General features: G+C 39.6%; 1 protein-coding gene across 33 annotated transcripts in view; it reads left to right on the top strand.

The window, feature by feature from the left end:
- The window catches only part of SULF1 (sulfatase 1), a 175,407-nt gene that overhangs the window by 79,513 nt on the left and 72,261 nt on the right, over window positions 1–23,633 (top strand). For 27 of the 33 annotated variants that reach the window (XM_072734577.1, XM_072734572.1, XM_072734568.1 and 24 more), the window contains 2 exons: window positions 13,721–13,793; window positions 14,101–14,332. In XM_072734577.1, coding sequence (XP_072590678.1) covers window positions 14,161–14,332 — 172 coding nt within the window. In that variant the 5' untranslated portion in view covers window positions 13,721–13,793; window positions 14,101–14,160. Of the gene's footprint in view, window positions 1–11,643; window positions 11,769–12,971; window positions 13,280–13,720; window positions 13,794–14,100; window positions 14,333–23,633 lie in introns of those variants that run through there. The other 6 variants (XM_072734567.1, XM_072734576.1, XM_072734564.1 and 3 more) reach the window with 6 other exon arrangements.

Genomic DNA, 23,633 nt, shown 5'->3' with positions numbered 1-23,633 from the left:
ACTAAAGTCAGAGAGGTCCCCCTTCATGATAAGACTTGAAAGACCTGCCCCAAACTTGGCTCCAAGTATCTCTCCTTTTGCTAGTGCTAGTAGATTAGTTGCTCTACCCCAAGCCAGTACTATCAGCATCAGCATCACCGGGAACTTCCCAAAAAAATGCAATTTTGTAGGCCCCATTCCTGAATTGGGAATACTAGAGTAATTAACAAGCCCTCCAGGTGATTATGATGAACCCCTGCTCTACTTTGTGATTTAAGTACATGAGCTTGGGCCCTTTGTGTAATGGTAGAATAATAATCCTTCTTCTCTTGCCTGGCTCTTTGGAAGTTTCCAGTTATTCTGAAATTGGGAACCAAATGTAATAAAGAAGATGTTTCTTTTTTTTCTTCCAAATTTTTATTTAAATTCTAGTTAGTTAACATATAGTGTAATGTTGGTTTGAGAAATAGAAGTTAGTGAATCATCACTCACATATAACACCCACTGCTCATCATAACAAGTGCCCTCCTCAATACCCATCACCCATTTAGCCCAGCCCCAGCCCCCCTCTCTCCATCACCCCTCAGTTTCTCAGTTTGTTCTTGGTCATTAAAAGTATCTTATGGTTTGCTTCCCTCTCTCTTTTTCCCCTCTTCCCATATGTTCACCTGGTTTGTTTCCTAAATTCCACATGAGTGAAATCATTTGGTATTTGTCTTTCTCTGACTGACTTATTTTGCTTAGCATAATACACTCTAGCTCCACCCATGTCATTGCAAATGGTAAGATTTCATTCTTTTTGATGGCTTAGTAATATTCCATTGTATATACATATACCACATCTTCTTTATCCATTCCTCAGTCATTGGACACTTGGACTCTTTTCATAGTTCAGCTATTTTTTATAATGCTGCTATAAGCATTGGGGTGAATGTACCCTTTTGAATCTGCATTTTTATATCCTTTAGGTAAACACCTAGTTGTAGAGAAGTTCTATTTTTAACTTTTTGAGGAACCTCTGTACTGTTTTCCAGAGTGGCTGCACCAGTTTGCATTTCCCCCAACAGTGTAAGAGAGTTCCCCTAAGATGTTTCTTAGAAGGAGTGCTTCGTCAAAATCTGGAGAGAAATCAATGACTAAATTGTCAAGGGATGAAAAAAAAAATCCAGTACTTGGATTATAACTCTTAGCCTGGATCTTCATCATTCTTGTCTGACTTTATTCTCCAATAAAACTGATTACAAGTTAATAATGCAAATTTTGGAAGAGGGATCCCTGGGTGGCACAGCGGTTTAGCACCTGCCTTTGGCCCAGGGCGGAATCCTGGAGACCCGGGATCGAATCCCACATCGGGCTCCCGGTGCATGGAGCCTGCTTCTCCCTCTGCCTATGTCTCTGCGCCTCTCTCTCTCTCTCTCTCTCTCTCTCTCTCTTTCTGTGTGTGACTATCATAAATAAATAAAAATAAAAGTAAAATTTTTTGGAAGATTTCTGAGTTGAATTTAGTTCAAGCATGAAAGGAATAGTACATAAGGAAATTTTCCTTAGTGAATTTGGAAAGCATTGATTAGTAGTGTAGCACTCAAAATTCCTTTGAGCCAGAAAGGCATTAAATATACTGGCTTTTTAAAAAGATTTTATTTATTTATTTATTCATGAGAGACACATAGAGAGAGGCAAAGACATAGGCAGAGTTAGAAGCAGGCTCCATGCAGGGAGCCCGATGCGGTACTTGAACCCAGGGCTCCAGGACGACGCCCTGGGCCAAAGGCAGGCGCTAAACCACTGAGCCACCCAGGGATCCCTATACTGGCTTTTTATTTGTACAACTACAGTTTTATTGGATCTCTTGATCCAGTACTTAACCAAGGGATGGCCAGACTCAAAAATAACCCCCTTCCACTGCTCTCCCATATCTGTCCACCACACAAATATGTTTTTTAAGAGGAGAAGATTCAGAAATCAGATGAAACCATCTTTAAATGTTAAATCATGTGTTCTAGAGAAGAATATAGAATTATTTTGTGTAGCTCAGTAGGATAAAGCATGATTAACATTTAGAAGAGAGGAGGACAGGATTTTTTTCAATGAGAGAATTTTCTAAGCTTAAATGCTGCCCTAACCCACACAGGTGGCTTAGAGAGTTGTGTGTTACCCATATGGGAATGTTTTCATTGATGCCCTAGAGAAGTTTTATTCATTAGTTAAAAGTTAATCTAGATGAGCTTTAAGACCCCTTTTGTTTTAGCCCATCTGAGCCTTAACAAAAATACCATACCCCGGGGGGTTTAAATAACAAACATTTATTTCTCACAATTCTAGAAGCTAGAAATTTAAGATCGGGGTGCTGGCAGATTCAGTGTCTGGTGAGAGCTCACATCCTGGTCCACAGATGGTCGTCTTCGTGTCCTCACAGGGAAGGGGGTGGGAGAGCTCTCTGGGATCCCTTTTATGAGGATACTAATCCCATTGAAGGGTTCCACCTTCATGACCTAATTACTTCCCAAAGGCCCCACCTCCTGATATCACCATATTAGAGGTTAGGATTTCAACGTATGAATTTGAAGGGTATACACAAACATTCAGTCCATAACATCTTCAAACTAAGATTTCTACAGTGTGTTTTATAGATTCTGTCCTGTGTATCAACTCCATTAAGTGCAGTTGCTAATCTCTCTCACAGATCGGGTCTGTGAAGCAGTGTTCCAATGAGGATTAGCACATTTTCTGTGTGTTAGGGTGTTGCTTTTTGCTAATTTCATAAACCAGATAATGATCATTTACATGTTTTCTCTGACATGCCTTTCAAGGATCTAGAGCTGTATGCAGAAGATCCTGAAGTGGAGGGACTGGAAACATAATCAAATCTAATCCTTTATGTTTTCACCCATGATTGAAAGTAAATACGGTTAACCCTTGAACAACTCAGGAGTTGGAGCCACCGACCTCCTGCACAGTCAAAAATCCGAGTATAACTTTTGGCTCTCCAAAAGTTTAACTACTAATAGCCTACTATTGACCAGAAGTCCTACAGATAACATAGTCAATGGACACATATGCTTTATGCTGTATGTATTATATATTGTATTCTTACAATCAAGCAGGCTAGAGAAAAGAAAATGTTATTAAGAAAATCATGAGGAAAAGGAAATACATTTACAGTACTGTATTTTTAAAAAATCTGTGTATAAGTGGACCCATGCAGTTCACACCCCACATTGCTCAAGAGTCAACTATACAATTAGAAAATAGAAAAAACGATCAGGAAAAACAAACAAATCAAATCTCCAGAGATTCTCCAGGTCTGGAGGTGTTGGTAAACCATCCGCAGCCAGACTTACTCAGTAATTGTAAGAATCCAGTTGTACTAAACGACCACAGCCAATATTTTAAAATTGCCAAATGCTGTTCTCTGACACATCTTGATAATGTTTCACCATGGTGAGCCAAAAGAATGATATGCTAGAGATTCACAACTTTATAAAGAATTTTCTAAACAGTCCAAGTTCCTCGGTATGCATAGTTACAGATATTTGCTGTGCTTTGCCTATTTGTTCATCAGTGAAAACTGTTTTAGTTTCTCCTCCAATTTTAAAAAATTTTATTTGAATTAATTAACATAGAACATATTATTAGTTTCAGAGGTAGAGGTCAGTAATTAATCAGTAGCATATAACAGCCAGTGCTCATTACATCACCTGCCCTCCTTAATGTCTGTCACCCAGTTACCCCATCCTCCAAACCCCCCTTTCCTCCAGCTTGTTTCCTATGGTTTGTCTCCCTCTCTGATTTCATCTTGTTTTATTTTTCTCTCCTTTTCTCTGTGCTCCTGTTTTGTTTCTTGATTTTCACATTCTCCTCCACTTTTACATACCAATTTTATATATAAATATAAGCTCCATTCAGATAACAGGGACCATTCTTTTTTTTTTTTTTTTTCTTAATTAATAAGTAAACACCATCTACTTTTGTATGGAGAATATTTTTAGTAAGCTTACAAATATAATTGAAAATTGCTTTCTTTTTGAGGACTCAGATATGAAAATCAGCCCAACCCTGTTGCATTATAATCTCTAATATCACATCAGGTTTTAATAAGCCTCCTTTTTGCAGCACACATGTGCTTAAGACTTCATGGAAACCAAATCAGTAGAGAGAAGGGATTACTTTAGATTACTTTGAAATATGCATTGTTTGAAATGGCCTCTGGTGACCAGCTTTCATGAATGGCTGATTTTACTTGTGGGGCACATCATCTGGTTTAATTATATCAGCTCCTTTGTGTGACAAGTGCCGTTCTTGTGTGTGCTGAGAAATGAAGGTTTAAAACAAAGTAGAGTAGTTAGTGAGAAAATAAATTCTGGAGGTGGAACACCATTGGGTATTTATGATCTAGATGAAATTAAAGGGACTCGTCCAACTGTAAACATCTGTTTTTAAAGAACCTCCAGTGGAAGAAAGCAAGAAAAGAAAAAGAAAAAAAAGAAAAGAGAAAAGGAAAGGAAAGAACCTCCAGTGAAAATAACATAAATTCACCCCAAACATTCATAGACAGAAATCCTAATCTCAGCCATTTCTGGAAGATTGTCTTACAAATCTGACAAATAATAGTTTAAGGTGATCATATGGCTCAAATTTTTCATTCGATAAATTCTTCAGCTTAAAATGTCATAAAATTTACTCTTTTGTAACAATAGAGCCAAACGTCAGTTTTTATCAGCTAAAATTTTTCTCAGCTTCTGCCCAGACAACAAACTAAGACAGAAGGCATATTTTAGGTTTCAAGTTTCTACAGGCCTTTGATGCGAGGAGCATCATTCCAATCAGTAAATGTTTGTGAATTTATGGTCCTAAAAATCTCCTACTGTACTCTTCACGTGCTAATCAATCTGAAGACACTGATAAATCTCTCTAGGTCCAGATAATGATTTGAGGATAGGTAGATGCATTTGATTAGACAAGAAAGCCATATATCTTTTTTTTTTTTTTTAGAATGTCATATATTTGAGGGATGTCAACAAGAATAGACAATTTGCATTCATCATATGCTTTAGGCACGCATTATGGCTAAGATTAATAAATTTATTTTCCTACATCAACCCATTAGTTACTCAATGTGTCCTCATGTGATAGTATTTTCCATGATCTCGGGCCTGAATTTCACTTGAAACCTAAGTAGAGTTGCTCTTTTTACTTGATAAATACACAGCTGTGCTTCCCAGTTGTTTAGAGATAAGTGTACAAGTAAAGGAGAGACAAGAATCTAACCCTAGTATAAGGGATTCAGGGACATATAAAACACATGTTGAAGATGATATTGGCGTTAAAAGACTTTGGAGTCACATCTTTAGCCAGTAATACTAAGAAATCTCAAAATAGTAGTTCCTAGTACAATTTGTGAAGGAGTATTTTTGAAATCTCAATACATGAACTAATCTGAATTTATAGATTTCTTGACAATGTCTGAGCACAGGAGTTGATTTAAATATGAACGTCTGATTTTTTTTAAAAGGTTCTCCTGTAAATAATACATTTGGGGATTACTCTCCATATTTGGCCCTAAGTCTTCAGGAACAAGCATTGTTTTGAAATGCATATTCATCTTTCACACTCTGTTTCCCAGATTCTCTTTCTTGGTCATCACTCCGTGTGAGGCCAGCAGGATCCCTCAGAAGGAACTTGTAACTCCACTCTGCTGTATTGAAAACCTTAGAAAATGTTAACAAGCATTATATTGGTGGGGAGCTTTATGGCATAGAAAGTGGGCCAGTGGAACTCTTTTGACTGGGGCTTAATTTATTTTGTAAAGTCAGGAGTTCCTCTTTCCTCACATAGATTATAACTACAGGAAAATATCTAGAAAAACGCTTTTGAAATATAAATACAACCTCTAATTGGTTTTTTAAAAATATTTTCTTCAGGGGCACCTGGGTGGCTCAGTTGGTTCAGCATCTGCCTGAGATTCAGCTCAGGTCATGATCCCGGGGTCTTAGGATTGAGCTCCACATTGAGCTCCCTGCTCAGTGTGGGAGCTCCCTGCTCCCTCTCCCTTTATCCTTAACCCCCACTAATGGTCTCTCTCTCAAATAAATAAACAAAATATTTTTAAAAATATATTTTCTTCAACTTAAATGTATTACAAGAATTATGGAACTTTAAAATAAATTCATATTGTGATAGATTATGTACATAAAGGAAACAAACAAAAATGAAACATGCCCCCCCCCCAAATCTATAAATCTGCTAAAAAGTACATTGTTAGTATCCAGGAATGGTTGAACTTTAAGCTACAAAGACGATGTTTCTTCATTACTTGAAATATGTGTCTGTGTGCGTCTAAGTATGTTTATACACATATCTTAAGTACGAGCATGTGTGTGCATGCACACACCTGTGTGTGTGTCTGGAGAGAGAAAACAAAATAAATACAGAAGGTGCTGATGAAATCTGTTGCTTGTGGCATAGACTGTAGTGTTCAGCAAACACTTCATCTGCTCCACCAAATTTTCACCCCTCTTGTGGCTGGGTGGAGCCATGTGACAATGACAGCCAATGAAATGTTAGGTATGCTCTGAGTCACTCCCAAGTTGGAGCCATGAAAAGCTCTCCTGCAAGATTCTCCAAGTTTTGTTTCTGCCTCTCCTGGTCCAAGGCAGCGGCAAGACAACAGTGCCCCTGTCAGCCTGTGTCCATGCATGACTGGGCAAAGCAAAGCTTCCTGCCACCACCCTGTGACTTGTAGTATGAGTGACAAATACACTTTTATTGTTTTAAGCCGTTGATAGTTGGAATTTATTTGTTATCACAACAAACCACTTCTACTAATTAATGCAATACCTCAAGATACTTAAATATAAATACACTATAGGGGAGCCTGGGTGGCTCAGTCGGTTAAGCCTCCAACTCTTGGTTTCAGCTCAGTTCATGATCTTGGGGTCGTGGGATTGATCCCTGCATCAGTTTCTGCACTCAGTGCAGAGTCTGCTGGGAATTATCTCCCTCCCCCCTTGCTCTTTCTCTCTCAAATAAATAAAATCTTTTTAAAAATAAATAAATAAATGAGCCATAAATACATAACACTGAAGGCTAATTTAATAAAATTTCATGTAATAAGCCATATACTTTAAGACTTAGCTAAGATGTCTAAGACCACATTTGTAATTCTTTTTTTTTTTTGATATTGCTGTCTTTCATGAGGCTCACTTGAACTGAAATTTCCAATGCTCCCTTTCCTTTTTTTTTTTTTTTTTTTTGAGAACTCCAATAATCTCTTTGTTCTCACTGCTACCACTGAAACTAGTGACCATTATCAGACTCTTGAGATACTTCGCAGCATCTGGTTGAGAAATATCAGATCCTTTTGGCTCTTTTCATAATTTTTAGACTATTCTTCTCCTTTGTTTTGCTAATTCCTATTTAAAAGAAGCTGGACGAACCTTAGTCTTGGACTTTTTGCATTCTCTATAATGCCCTTGGTTTTAGTTTCTATCTTTGTGGGGCTGAGTCTCAAAAGTACATTTTTTGCTATAACCTCTCACTTCATGCTTATCACTGCTCCTTCTATCTATTCTCTTCCTCCCTGAGAAGACAGAGGGAAAATGTAGAAGACTTAAATTTTTTATCTCTATTTTTATAATGCAACAGACCATTGAAAAACATCTAATATAGATATGAATGAAATAAAAACAAAATCCGTTCCCCTCCCTCACCATACCCCAAGGACAACCAACGCTAACAATTTTGTGAATAGATGGCTATTCAAGGTTCCTTTCAATTTCAGGATTCACACATTGGTGGGAAAAAAACAGTAGAAAGGGAGAAAGGGAAGGAAAGAAAATATTCTTGGAGGAGGATTTCATCATTTAGCCCAGTATTTCCCCAAAGGTGCTCCAGGTCAGAGATGCATGCTTTTCAGCTGTCATTGGCTGTTGGAAGAGATTTATTATTACAGAGGTATAAAAATGTTACTGCACCAGAAGGAGACTATGGTCTATCTCCTTTGCTTGGAGTTGCAATAAATTAGATCAGGAAATATGCTTTCTGGGGATTAACAGTAGATGAACTTTGCCAGCAATGAGGTTTTTGAAAAAAGAAATTAGCTCCTTCATGGTTTCACATATATTATAAAGAAGATAGCATGTCCTGAAGACTTCTCCTAGAGAAAAAAAAATAATGAACGGGAAACTTGAAAGCCAAACCCACCCTTAGATTGTGAGTAAATTGATTTGCCGTGGGTAGAGGGGGCAGAATGCAGATACCAGCTTCTGGCTGGTATAATCCTATTTTACTTCACTCTTAGGATAAACTAAGTGTGTTCTGGCTAAATTCAGTTTTGAATAATTGCATAATGCTGGCCTAATCTCTCTTGCTGTTTGGATTGGATGTGCTGTCCCTTTTTTTTTTCTGCCCTAACTATGGGGTGACATTGTTTCCTACTAGAGTAATTCTTTTACCCCATCCCTGAGAGGTCTATTTCTGTGCTAAGTGGGTTGTTCTGATCTTGTCCCTCACATACTTTAGAACTGTAAGCATTCATTTGTAAAATTCTGTATTATCCTCAGATTAAAACACAAACAAACAAAATACAGGGTGTCATCACTCATCAAAAACCTCTATGTATACTAGGCATTTAGAACTTAAGACAAAAAAAAAACAAAAAAAGAACTTAGGACAGTTTCAGGGTTTTAAGGGACAAAAAAACATATATGTTTGTGAATAGGGCCAGATCTATAGACTTGGAGGTGAAAATCTGGGCTTAACTATGGTACCAGGTACATGCCAGGCCAGCAGTTCTCAAAACTTTGGGGCTCAGGATCCCTTTATAATAATAAAATTTATTGAAGACTCTCAAGAGCCATTGTTTCTATAGATTATAGCTACTGATAAATAGAACTAAGGTGGGCCGCTGGGTGGCTCAGTCGGTTAAGCATCTGACTTGGGCTCATGGTCTAGGGGTCCTGGAATTGAGCCCCTCAATGGGGAGTCAGCTTATCCTTCTGCCTATCTCCCTGCTCATACTCTCTCTCTCTCTCTCTCTCTCTCTCTCTCGCAAATGAATAAATTTTAAAAAATGAAACTGGAGGATTTAAAAAATATTTTTAAATTCTTTCGAAAATAATAATAAATCTATTACATGTTAAATGATATATTTTGTGAAAAATAACTCTATTTTCCAAACAAAAAAAAAATATTTGTAACTAAAGCAGCATTGTTTTACATTTAAAAAAAAAAGATTTTATTTATTTATTCATGAGAGACACACAGAGAGAGGCAGAGACACAGGCAGAGGGAGAAGCAGGCTCCATGCAGGGAGCCCAACGTGGGTCTCAATCCTGGGACTCCAGAATCACACCCTGGAAGGGAGGTGGCACTAAACCGCTGAGCCACCTGGACTCCTTTGTTTTACATTTTTATACATATTTATCTAAATAGAAGAGAGCTAGATTCTTATATCTACTTCTGCATTTAATCTGTTGAAATATATTGTTTTGGCTTAAATATAGTAATAAAATTCAGCCTCACATGGATAAGTGCTTGGAAAAGGAAAAGTATTTTAATGGCTTTTTCAGACACTTATAGGTCTCCTTTGATACTAAGCCAAAACTTGACAAGTGGTGACTTCTTAACGATTAGTTGTCCCAAGTAATCTGAAACCCCATCAATGAGCTTTCATATTCTGTTTCATTAAAATCCAATGAAATTTTCATATGGCACTTTGAAATTTTTTTTTGCTTATTTATGATTTTGTAGCATTTTATTTGGTCATTTAGGAAACATTGGTTCACTGAATTATGCAAATATACTAAATGTTGGCACATTTCATTTTTCAATATCAAAAAATAGCATTTGTTAATATCAACATCAATGTCATTGAAATGTTTTACATATTGGAAAGCTACCAAGTTCTTTGTATCTGGCAGATACAAGTTTTTCAAAATTCTGATTTTAGCTTGGATGCTAGATTTCTATCAGTGGCAACAAATACAACAAATATTGTCAGCTGTTTTCCTTGAAATGACAGTCTCATTTCATTTATTCCTTAATAAATGTCTGCCAAATACCCAAGTCGAAATAATTCTTCCAAGTAAGAATAGCATTCCTAGAGCAAAAAAAAGTAGTGGCTAGTTATGCCTGCAATTTAGTCATACAAGTGCTGTTCCTGAACTATCTCAGACCTACAGAGACAACAAAATTTAATTAGTACAATTAGTCATTTTACTGTTTCATCTTGGATAAACTGGGTTTGTTTGTTTGTTTGTTTGTTTGTTTGTTTGTTTTTTAAGTGTATGTGATGTTCTCTTTATCTGGACAAAAGCAGTTTTATCCACCAGTGCTCTTAGACCATCAGTGCAAATGTCAACCAAGTGAAAAAAGCAAATGTGTCACTATTCTTATCAAAATAGTGCTGACCTCTTAGCCTCTCCCCAAAAAGGATCTCAGGGACTCCCAAAAGTCCAGGGTTACACCCTGAGACCCACCACAGTGGACAAAGCAGGACCCTTTCAGTATGTTGCCAGTCACCTCCAATACCTCAGCACCAACTGCCCAGACAGGGGACCGTGGTGAAGCCAGACACCTACCTGCCTAGGCAACGATTTCGTTTTTAGTGTTGCTCCATGAGCAAATGTGAGCTAGACTTTCCGTCCAGTTGGCTTGAAGTCTTTCTGTTGTGTTTTTTCCCCTTTATATGTGACTTGAAACTTTTAATGTCACATTTATAGTTTGGCTTGACTGCCCTAAACAAAGCCCTAAAAAAACTTTCCACATCAACTGGCCATAGCTACAATTGGTGTTTTCATTTTAGAGCTTGAAGAAAAGGCAGCTTGTATGCTGGTCCTGATTCATGAATACAACACCGTTCCACGAGCTCACTTTGGGTGTGTGAGAAACTCCCCCCCCCCCACCCCTTTTGCCATTTCTCTCATTTTCTGCTGTTTCTCAGGACAAATTGTTAGTCTCAAAAAAAAAAAAAAAAATTGTTAGTCTCTAAGGACACTTGTCGTCCGCCACAAAGTATCCAATTCAAACATTGCATCCTTGTCTCCTTTGTCAAGTTCTGCATTTGTCTGTCAATTTTTTTTCTTCGTCTTCTTTACTTCTTTTCCTTCTGGAGCTGGAAGCCAGGCAGTGAGAGGATGACAGGTTTTAAAAAGTCATTTTTGAATGAGGAATTGTCTGTGTGCAGGTTTTTCAGAATGGTGTGTTTTGTGTTTTAGTGAAGGGAGATGGGGTGAAGATAGCACGCTCCTGCTGGTCAGACCTGCCTGAAAGTCCAGTTTTCTGCACCATTCAATTTCTCCATGTTTCCATATGCACCCCCTGAATCGATAATAAACTGTGGCAGAAAAAAAAAATTCAGGCTTCTCTGCACCTTTAACTCTGTAAAGAAGGTCACTTTACAGGGGGAAAAACAATGCATCTCCTTGGCTGTCCCCTTTCTTCATTAGGAAACGCTTTTCAATGCAGTTCAATGTAGTTTATTCAAGGTACCATTATGGCTAATTTTCTTTTTCCTAAAGGAAGAGACAAAATAAATAAGATAAAGAAAAGAATAACCAGTAATGTTGATTGGGTTCCAGGGAATGTTATCAGCATCTTAATTGTGAAGAATTTTCAGTTTCGTGTGTGGGGCTGATTATTTAAACTCCGAGTGCTCCTGTTTGCACGACCCCAGGAGTCTGACTGTACTTTCCGGGTCACTGCTGTCAGCTGAGGCTGGCTTATTACTAGAGCGGATGCAAGCAACTCCTGCTCACTCTCCCTTCACACACCCTTGCAGACTTTGAGAGGTGAGCAAACTCTTGCTACTTAAAGGACCGACCCATGTCGGCCTGTAACTGTTTAGCCTGCTGCTGCCCTGCTGGAGACAGCCATTGTGTGACTTCTTTCTTTCCTTCTCCTGTCTTTCTTGCTTCTATCAATTTTCTCACGATTTGAAACAAATGCACAGAAACCAAACAGTCAGTGCAGAACAATTGCTGGCTTTCAGTGTTCAGCATGCACAGCAATCACTGAAATAAGCCTGAGTTATTACAAAAAAAAAAAAAAAACAAGCAAACAAACCCCAAAAACAAACCCCCCACCAAACCTTGCGTATTGACTTTCTCAGAGCCACAGGATCAATCGGAGGTGGTTGGTTTGATGCTCTGCAGATAATGCAGTCAGGCTGCCTTCCTACAACACTAGATTTTGGTTTAAAATCTATTTCTTATAGAGCGTGTCTCCCTTCCTCTCTCTCTCCCTCTCTCTCACTCTGTCTTTCTCTCAAAGTAATTACAGGCTGCAGAGTGAAAAGCATTAGAACTGTTTACAAAACAGCTCATAAAGTTTAAAATAATAGGGGTGTGTGTGTTTGTGTAAAACAAAATAATGTGTGTGGCTGGGGTAAACAGTCCACAGTCTTTCTTCTTTCTTCTCCCACTGCCCCCATGTCACCCTCCAGAATTTAAGGCATGGAAATGAGTGATGGAGTCCCTTTTCTTCTGCCATACAATTCTCACACTTAATTCGTTATGCTTATTTATCTGTTGCCAGTTTATTGTTGCAATTCAAAATACAGACCCTCAGGTGTGTGGGGACAGAGTGGCTGACAAAGCGGGCTGCTATCTAATTAATTTTAGGGCGGCCTAAATTCCCATGCAGACGTTCCCTCATGACATCCAAAAGAAAGATTTTTTTTCTTTTTTTTTTTTTTTAATGAGCCTCTTGCTTGCTATCACAAGTCCAAGAGAAACGCTTTCAGCAGGTTGGTGCTCTAAAGTGAAAGGGGCATTCTTCTAACCCTTTCAAAGGTCTCCTCTTGGGCAGATTTGCAAAGATTTTGCAGCCCTCCCCTCCAGATTTATTTATTTATTTATTTATTTATTTATTTGTTTATTTATTTAAATGTGGAAGGGTAGCCCGTAACCCCCAGCTTCAGAGCCAATCAATCATTTTGCTTTGCAGGTTTAGATGTGCTGCGGCAAAACCTCGGTGCTGGCGGCGCTGCGCCAGGTCCCGATAATAGTGAGGCTGGGCTGACAGTTGAAGGAGGGCTCTGTCCCCTTAGGCGCTGGCGCGCGGAGGACACGGGCCGGTCGGAGGGACAAGCCTCGCCCGGAGGAAGCGCCCCTTCCCCCTGGTGATTGATGAAGGACAGTTAGGAGCTTTTCGGGGGCTGGGAGAGGTTGCCCTCCCAGTCATTTACTATGAAGTCTTTGTCAGCAGAAAGAACTCTCCTGGGTAGTGAGTGACATAATGCAGATGACAAATGACAGCCTTGCATTTTCTTCTGCTTGATAAGTACTCAGTGTCTGTGCAGGTGAGTCAGCGCCCCCCCCCAGCACACCCCCTCGTGCCAGCCGCTCCCCGGTTGTAAGTACCCTGCAAACCCACTGTGGTCTCACAGGTGCCGCTGGCTCCCCCTGGTCAATCTCGAGTTTTCTGGGGGATGCTTAAAGTACTGTCAGAGTGTGAGCAGGGATGGCACCCGTGTCCCCACTTTAGGGAGCTCATTGAGAAATGAAGATATTTTTGGAGTCATTTTTAGCAGTTCTGAATATCGTTTTCTTCTGTTTCTCCCTTTTGGAGTACAGTGTGTGTGTGTGTGTGTGTGTGTGTGTGGATCTGAATACACACACACGTATTATATGCCATTTTAAGAGATGACTTGAGACCAAAATCTGTATCAAGATCCTTGACTGGAAAAAAAAAAAAAAGATCCTTGACTGACGTTTCCTCTGTATTTCTTCTCCCCCTCTAGGACCCCATCTGCAGATGTTCTGAACACCTCTGGGTACAGGAATTGATCATTCAACCAGGATACCTAATTCAAGGTATTAGCTCCTGTCGGGAGGCTTTTTACATTTGAGCTCTGTGTTGGAAATTATATTTTGGCAATGAATTTTGACATGGGAAAAGTTGGAATGAGAATAAAGGACATAAGTGAATTTGCAAAATAATCAAGTGCTTAAAATCCTCCCCAGCGCCCGTGAGGGTTTGCCACTTGTGACTCATGTGCAGCCCTCTCTCCAATAGCTCCTGTGCCAGCTCTCCCTTAGTTGTAGCCCTTTCTCTGCAACTGTGTTTGGGGTTTGGATTTCATTTTCCTCTCCCCCTCTCCTTTTCTCTCTGACCGCCCAGACCTGCAGAAACCAGGAGGCTGAGACGTCTTGTTGGTTTTGTGACCTTGGACCCAACACAATGAAGTATTCTTGCTGTGCTCTGGTTTTGGCTGTCCTGGCCACAGGACTGCTGGGGGGCCACTGTTCCACTGTCAGATCCCAGAGGTTCAGAGGACGGATACAGCAGGAACGAAAAAACATCCGACCCAACATTATTCTTGTGCTCACTGATGATCAGGACGTGGAGCTGGGTGAGACGCTGGATTTTTCACTTGTTAGTCTCTTTTGCTCGAATGATTCGCTGACCTTTCGCCTGATCAGTAACACCGAGGGAACGTTTGGGGGTTTGGCTCTTAGCGAGAGGCTCTCAATCAGCAACCTGAGTTCATAAAATGAACTTGTATTGATTATCAGGCATTCGGGTCTTGTTTCATCATTACTTTTCTGGTCTTAGGTGTTTGAAACATCCTGGGGAGGGGCCTAGAATCATAGGAGGATGGAAGAAAAAGAGCAAGAGAAAATACTACAGAAGTCAAGGATTCGACTGTGCACCTGGGAAGCTCTTGCTCAAGAACTTTTTTTAAATATTTGGGCAAAATTGCTTCCAAGAGTATGAGGTTATGGCTGTAATTCTATGCCATGTATATGAACATAGATATTATTATTCTCTCTTAACAGTTATTATTATTAAAGGGAATGATATAGTCACAGCTTGTGGTAATTGTTAGATAATTGAAAGTTGCAGTATCCTACGTACCTTCTGGTGGTAATTCATTACTACCACCTTAGAGATGATGCTTTTCTGAAGAATTAGAAAAAATGGGCCAATTTCAGAACACTTGGAAAGCCTGCCAAATTCTGGTGGGTCCAGTTGAGCTTTTATCTGATTCAGTTGTTTATCTTCTCACTTTCTTTAATAGCCCAGCTCTGTGGTCTTGTCTGTAAGTCTAGGTATGACCTTCCATGGTACCTTAGGACAGATAAAAAGCTTGTCCTTAGAAATTGTCACCAGCACTCATTTTCATTCCTAGAACCAAATTCCTCACTCTCGGGAATCGCTGAGCTGGGCTTACCCATCACACTCAATCTGGTATCTTTTACACTTAGTGCTAGCAGAGCACGCTGGGCTTCCTTACAGAGCTCCCCTGGGTCTAGTTCTTAAGGATAAAACCCTCCATGCTGGAAGTTGGTCTTCATGGAACGAGACTTGAATTTCCAGTTTGAAACTAAATCATGGAATCCCAACAGAGTTAACCCCCAGTTTAGCTGGAAGCAAACACACTAAAAACCAGCAGCAGGTAATGATTGTTGAAGTTGACCTGCAGAGTCTGCTGTCTCTCACTTCACTTTTTAAATAAGAGTATTGATTTTCAGGCAACATGCCCAAATGTAGTCTCGGAGGCATACGACTTAGCATGTATGTAGTTTACGGTTTAACTTTTCATTTAAATAGAGAGCAAGTAAAAATGAAGTGAACATGTTTGGATTCACCTGCTTTAACATCTCTTATATCCACCCCTTTCACTACTGCCATGATCTCTAGACCATTCTCTCACCTCCTAGTTTTTCCCTGATAGTCACCTGACCCACCTGTCTCCCATAGACTTGATTTATCTATTCTTCACTCCCTGACTAGAGTTATCATGCAAGTATCTGATCAGGTCTCTTCTGCTTAAAACTCCCCATGGTTTCTCTTTGGCAAGAGGATTAAGAAACTCTCTTCTGTAGGCAAATGAGCTCTGGGCCATCTGGCCCCTGCCTATATCTATGGGACTATTCCCTTTTTTCCCACTTTTGCTCAGTGCTTCGTGGAAATTACTTACATATCCTTGAAGGTAAGGTGTCTGGTAGTTTCATCTCCTTCACCTATATTTCATGCCTTTGTACATCTTGTCTCCACTGTCTTTCCCCCTCTCTCCAGCCCTACCTATTCTTCATGACCAGTTCAGTTTCCTTGCCCTTGGGGGTCTTTCTTCACCAAAACCATTCTCTCTTCCCAGCAAGGTGGATGGAACTTTCCTTTGTACCACCTTGGACATGCCTCCAGCATGGCCCTTAATCCATCATGTGCTTCCATACCGGCCTGAGAGTGAGGTAGTGTTTTGTTCATGTTGTGTTCCTGATACTGGGACCATGTTGGGAATATAGTAGGTGCTTAAAAAATTCCAAGTGGACCTACAGGGGCCTGACAAAGCTAACAAAAATATCAGAAGTGAATACAAGTATCTGTCATAATCTACCTCTTCAGTATAGAGTTCTTGCCCTTAAAATAAATTAAGGACTTATTTGACAAATTTATTTTTAACAGAATTCAAAACTTCACCCTTTAGTTTCACCCTATAGTTAGTTAATTCATCCAGTAAATATTTACTGAGCAGTCACTAAGTACTGGCTTCTGTTGGAAGCATGTGGGTACAATAGATACAACTATAATGGATACAACATAGATGGGTATGTATGTACTTCCTATTTAGTTGTCTCTACCTCCTTCCTTGATTTTCTAACCAGATTCATGCTAAGTATTAGCTCATTTAATCTTCATGATAACTCTATGAAGTAGTTGCTCTTACTCTCTTCAATTACTGCATAAGTAAAATGAGACTAGAGAAGTCATGTAGGCTGTGATGAACTTACTAGTCCTAGGTTCACCATAGGAACCAGTTAGGACTAGGTCTCCACTGCTGACATTTAACCACGATGCTTTCCATCAGTCCTTCACCAAATATTTATTGAACCTCTCCTAAAAGTACACTGCACATGCATAGCAATGTTCTAGGTTCTAAGAGAGAGATAACAGAAGCATAAGATGGGTCTTATTATTTCATTGGCAAAACACAGTGATGAACCACAGTGAACCCATGAGGTAAAAGACTTTAGAAAATACCTCCTTTCTCTGCCCTAACAATTATGTTGTCTGTAGTGGACACTGTCTGGTGAAGACTTTTACCTTGTCTCCTCTAAGAGTCTCAATAATCCTTCTTGAGCCTAACTGCTCTAAACTTTAGTTGTTTTTTGTCCACTTATTTTTACCATCCTAGCCATTTTTAAGTGTGCAGGTCGGTAGTGTTCAGTACATTCACATTGTTATGCAATTATTGTCCAAAACTCTTCAGCTTACAAAGTTAAAATTCTATACCCATTAAACAATAACTCCCATACCCTGGTAACCACCATTCTACTGCCTCTGTGAATTTGACTGTTGTAGGTACAACACATAAGTGAAATTATGCCACTTAAGATAAAGACAAAGTGGTTTTTGTGTGTGTGTGTGACTGACTCATTTCACTTAGACTAATACCCTTCCTCAAGGCTCATCCATGTTATAGCCTGTATCTAAATTTTCTTCCTTTTGAAGGCTGAATAGTATTCATTGTATATATATATATACCACATTTTGTTTATCTATTTATCTATTAATAGAAGTTTGGGTTGCTCCCACTTTTTGACTCTTGTGAATAACGCTGCTATGACCATAAGTGTTTAAATACGTCCTCAAGACCCTGCTTTCAATGCTTTGAGTTAAATACCAAGAAATGGATTTGCTGGATCATTTGATAATTCTATTTTTAATTTTTTGAGGAACCGTCATTTTATTTTCCATAACAACTGCACCATTTTACATTCTTACCAACAGTGCACAAGGGTTCCAATTCCTCCACATCCTTGCCAACATGTGTTCTTTTCTGGCATTTTGTTTTTGTTTTTATAATACCCATCCTAGTGGATATGAGGTGGTATCTCATTGTGGTTTGATATGGTTGGATTTCGTCTTGTTTGTTTTTTGTTTTTTTACTTCCATGTAATTATGCTTGCCAAATGCATAAATAGACTAGGATAGCAAAACTATTTGCACCTGTAATACTGCAGGCAATTTTGGCTACTGTACCTCCAGAAAGATATAACAGACTTAGAAAAGGCTTAGAAGAACAATGACAAAAATTGTAATAGGATGCTTTTCTTTTGGGGGAAAGAATAAAACTATTCTACTTCTTTGTCTGGAAAGACAAAGACTGAGAAGGGCCATAATCAGAGTTTATTAATTTAAGCTCGGAAAGAAAGCTCTTACTCAGTAGGAATGGAGGCCACTCCCTTAACTTTGTCTGAGGACAAATAAAATAAACTAGTACTTTGTGAAGGGAGTAAGACACATAAGGAATTCATTAATAAAAGTGCTAGAACCTTGCATATTATCTTTTTCCAAAGAACATTCCTTCTCATTATTGCACTTGTTTTCATCCCACCCAAGTAGGGTGGATAGGACAAAGATCGTTATCCCAGGAGAAAAGTTAATCTGTAGAAAGATGAAATGACATAACCACTAGTCCTCTTCTGGATTTACTTGTTGCATAACTAAAAAGGTAGCTTAGGTTGTGTCTATACCTGTAAATAGTTCAGGTTTTTAGACTATATTAATAGGTGGAAGATTTACACTTTTTTTAAAGCTAGAAAAACACACAGACACTGGAGAAGAAGGAGCAGTAACCAAGAATATCAATGATATCCATATTTTGTCATAAAATTTGAAAACTACATCTGAAGCAATTATCATCAAATATTAAACTTTCTTAAAAGCTTAAATTTAAAAGCTTAACATTTAAAAATATGAAAGCTAGGACCGCCTTTGCTGCACCCCAAAGGTTTTGAACAGTTGTGTTTTCATTTTCATGTGTTGTCATGAATTTTGTTTTAATTCTTCTTTAATTTCCTGGTTGACCCATTCATTCTTTAGTAGGATGCTTTTTAGCCTACTAAAATTTTAAGTTCTTTCCAAGTTCCTCTCGTGACAGTTCAAGTTTCAAAGCACTGTAGTCCGAAAACATGCAGGGAAGTATCCCAATCTTTTGGTGCGAGTTGAGACCTAATCTGTGACCCAGTATGTGATCTATATAAATATAATGGAATACTACTCAGCCATCAAAAACAATGAAATATTGCCATTTGCAACGATGTGGATGGAACTAGAGGGTATTATGCTAAGCGAAATTAGTCAGAGAAAGACCATTATCTATCATATGATCTCATTCATATATGGAATTTAAGAAACAAAACAGGATCATAGGGGAAGGGAGGGAAAAATAAAACAAGACAAAATCAGAGAGAGAGAGACAAACCATAAGAGACTCTTAATCATAGGAAACAAACTGAGGGTTGCTGCAGGGGAGGGGGGCAGGAGGGTTAGGGTAACTGGGTGATGGGCATTAAATAGGGCACGTGATGTAATGAACACTGGGTGTTATATAAGACTGATGAATCACTGACCTCTACTTCTGAAATCAATAATACATTATATATTAATTAATTGAATTTAAATAAATTTTTAAAGTAAAAAAAAATCCAGTAAAAAAATAAACCTTTTGAAAGAGAAAAAAATAAAATTATTAAAGCTAGGAGACACATTATTCTAGTATTTTCCTGCACTTAAGGTATTTTATAAGCCAAAAAAGAACACAATCAAAAGTGCTTGTGGAACCCCCCAAACTTTCTGAGACTAGAGTCAAAGAAATTAGGTTCTAAATCTTTCCAAAAGGATCCCTTGGTGCCACTCTGAGGAACAAAATGTGGAGCTGATCTGACTCAATGTGGCATTTGTTAAATTCTTAAGAAATTGGGCTGGCCCATTGCTTCTTTCAGATCATGCATGGAATTAAGAAATACATAATACTTTGTTTCTTTAAATCACAGGTCACAACTGGGATCTATAGTACTGAGCCAGCCCTCAGATGTGTTTTGCTTGACCAACATACTTTTTAAAAATTAAGACAACATTTTAAAAATCAGACGATTTCATGTTAAAAAAAAATCCAAATTCTGACTTTTTTGAAAATCTAGAACTATAAGACTTTGCATTCCTAGACCGCAGCCAGGTTGATGCTTAAAGAAGAATCCAAGTGCCCCACTAGATGGAGCATGTCCTTGGGTCCTCATGGCCCCCACCACTCTCCATTGCACCCCAACATTTAGGCCAAGGAGCAGTTGCCATTTACCATCATGTCCCTACTGCTGTTTTTCTCATGTTCAGGAACAGCACTATACACCCACCTCTCTATCAAATGTGAAAAACAGAAAAGATGAAAGCTCCTTGATTTTTCTTTTTTTTTTTCTTAAATATTTTATTTATTTATTCATGAGAGAGACAGAGAAAGGGACAGAGACATAGGCAGAGGGAGAAGCAGGCTCCCTGTGGGGAGCCTGATGTGGGACTTGACCCCCAGACCCCAGGAACATGCCCTGAGCCGAATGCAGACATTCAACCACTGAGCCACCCAGGCGTCCCATTTGTCTCCACTTTTAATGGCCTGTTGTTCTTTAGGAGAAAAAAATGACTCTTGGTGTCCTGGAGACATTCTTGGTTTATTATCTTCTTCTTGGTCTCTTCTTCAATATTGCCTCTTCCGTTCGGCTTTCGCTGAAATGCCTGGGGTTTTTTCCCCTCCAATCCCGTTGTTTTGCTAGAAAAAATGTATATTCTTTTATTTTGTTATTTTTTCTTTATGCTTTCAGAATTAAAATATTCAATTGATCAATAGAGCCATTTTTAATATTGGAAATATCATCGTTTAAGTTTTCATACTTTAACAACCGTTGGTGGGAGAAGATAGCAATAAAATATAGATGTATTTAGTACAGGCCATTTACGTATTTAAAGCATTAACCATAGCTTATCATAATATGATGACATCTAGAAACAACCCTGTACAATTAATAAGAGTTATGCTTGCTTGTCTATTGCTCAAGGAGGTGTGTCTCTCTAGGAAACCAGATATATTTGAATCCCACATGCCTAAAGTTTCCTTAAGAGATGGCGATGGCAATATTTCTGTGTTGGATTTCTGGCTTTGTGAGTTTTTCCAGACATGATAAACAGGCCTGGTGAAAACTTTTAATGTTTGGGGATACCTGGGTGGCTCCGTGGTCGAGTGCCTGCCTTTGGCTCAGGGCGTGATCCCAGGGTCCTAGGATCAAGTCCCGCATCGGGCTCGCTGCAGGGAGCCTGCTTCTCCCTCTGCCTATGTCTCTGCCTCTCTCTGTGTGTCTCTCATGAATAAATAAATAAAATCTTTAAGAAAAAAAAAAAGAAGAAAAACTTTAATGTTTGATAGTATAAAACATTGAATAATCAAATGCTAAGATACTTGAATCAAGAAAGGTAAAGTCTTGTAAAGTTTGACATGTAAATGAAGTAATTCAAATTCTCTGTGTCATTTTGGAAAAGTCATTCAGAGAAGTTGGACATCTTTCTCCCTGCTGACCTTTTTCACGCAGATGATGTGAGAATAAATGAGTTGGAGTGTGTAGAATGATTTAAATTCCTGGCCACGGTTCCATCCGGTCTTAGTAACCTATCCCATACTCCATCATCCAAAGTACTGTTCCCAGAACCTTGATTTTTAAAAAAATATTCCCGTGAAATTGCAAACGTGGTGGGTCTAGCAGGGTTCCTGGGGAGTGCCACTTCTCTGCTCCCGGTCATTGCTGACCTAGCTGATCGCGGTTACAGTGCAGACGTCCCCAGTCCCCACCTGGAACTCTGGCGCTGGGACAGCTTTTCTTGGCAGACTTAGGACTCAGCTGTGGCCTGGGCCATCTCTGTGCTCCAGCCAGGCCCATCAGCAGTGCCTCCCCACCAGCTACTGGACCCAATTACAGTCACTTCATAGCATCCTTGTCAAGCTTCGACCTCCAAGGACAATTTTAAATGATAATGAAGTCAGGCTCCTTGCACAAGGGGAGGTAGGGAAATTGTATGTGGAGGGGGAGAGAACTGATGTTTTTAACTATCAGCCAGCATTAACATTTTAAGTCTTAAAACATAGAAATGATCACTGACCTCTGTCTCCTGAACAGACTATAAGAGAGTAGCATAGACTGGATGGTTGAGTGGCTTATAAGCACCAGCCATTTATTTCTCATGGTTCTGGAGGCTGGGAAGTCCAAGATCAAGGCGCCTGCAGAGTCAATGCCTGGTGCGAGCCTGCTTCCTGGCTTATAGATGGCTGTCTTTTTTTTTTTTTTTTAAGATTTTATTTATTTATTCATGAGAGAGAGAGAGAGAAGCAGAGACATAGGCAGAGGGAGAAGCAGGCTCCCTGCAGGGAGCCTGATGTGGGACTTGATCCCGGGACTCCAGGATCATGCCCTGTGCCAAAGGCAGGTGCTAAACCGCCAAGCCACCCAGGGAGCCTAGTGGGGTCTCTTATATAGGGACATTAGCCCATTCATGAGGGCCTCACCTTCATGATCTAATTCACCTCCCAAACGTCCTACCTCCTAATACCATCACTTGGGTCGTTAGGTTTCAACATACACATTTGGTGGGGGTTGGGGGGACACAAATACTCAGTCTCTGGCAACTTGTTTACTCTGATTCCTGCTTTTGGAATTCAGATGTAGATTATAGACAGCGGGATGAAAAAGGAGAAAATTAATGTGGTGGGTTGAGGTGAGCACAGAGTGATATCCCAGCCCCACTGACCACACGCCTTGCGTGAAGTGCTCTAATTGCATCGTGCCATTTGCTCCTCAACAACCCTGTGTTCTAGCTGGGGAACAATTCTTAGCTCCATTTTACAGTTGAGACATGGGACCAAAAGAGAGGAGGTGACTTGCTCAAGGTGATCTATACCAAAATCCAGATGTTTCCCAGAGTTCACGTTCAGGGCTCTTTCTCTTCTCGTTCTTACCCTCCTAAGCCCTGCCTTGTGAATCTTGTTATAGGAGTCTTCGGCCTTAAGCATCTTATCATTCCTGTGAAATAATCATTCTAATAATTGAGAATCAGCACAGTTGGTGTTTTAGGCACCGAAGTCCTGAAACTCAAAGCGGTGAGCAGCTGCACCTTAAAACAAAACTGAGCTCTTCCACCAGTGAGGCAGGACATCATCCCATTCATCCATCTCAACAGCTGTAAGTGCAAAATGGTGAATTTCATTACAGAATAGCTTAGGGAAGAGTTTCCCAATGAAAAGCCAGTATTGCAATGTAAGTGTTGAGGGAGGCAGTACAAGGCCATGAAAAAAAAGAACTGTTTTGTGCTTTCCTTCCTCTTGCATATCAACTCAGCTCGAAGGGGTAGGGTCCCTATGCTCCATCATCTGCGGAGAACCCACCAAGATCAAGGGCGGCATCTCACGCCAGGGTGGCTGTCAGTGATGAAGACAGACACGTCTGCAGCCCCCTCAGCCCTCACTGGGTCTGAGCTACTGAGAATCACATCAGCCCTTGAAGAGAGGGTGGGCGGGAGGCAGGCATTTCTGTGAGTCAATGTCTCCTCTAAGAGGCTAGATGAAGTGAAATATCAGACTGTGGAAAGTAAGACATCTCTTGACTATGAGCAGACACCTTTTCTGTTTCTCAGTCTTGAAAATGTCAATGTCACAACCAGTACTCAGCTTTGATGGAGCTTAAGAGCATGGTCTATGGAGCAGATTGCCTGCATTTGCTTCCTGGCTTTGCTACCTAGGGTACGTGTGGCCCTCAGAATGTTATTTAGTCCATCTGACCCTCAGTTTTAGCATCTGTGATATTTATATGGGAATAATAGGTTAAGAGCAT

Source organism: Vulpes vulpes, chromosome 13, assembly GCF_048418805.1.
Source record: "Vulpes vulpes isolate BD-2025 chromosome 13, VulVul3, whole genome shotgun sequence".
Taxonomy (NCBI): domain Eukaryota; kingdom Metazoa; phylum Chordata; class Mammalia; order Carnivora; family Canidae; genus Vulpes; species Vulpes vulpes.
Note: the sequence above shows the minus strand (reverse complement) of the source record. Positions and strands in the feature narration are given on the sequence as shown.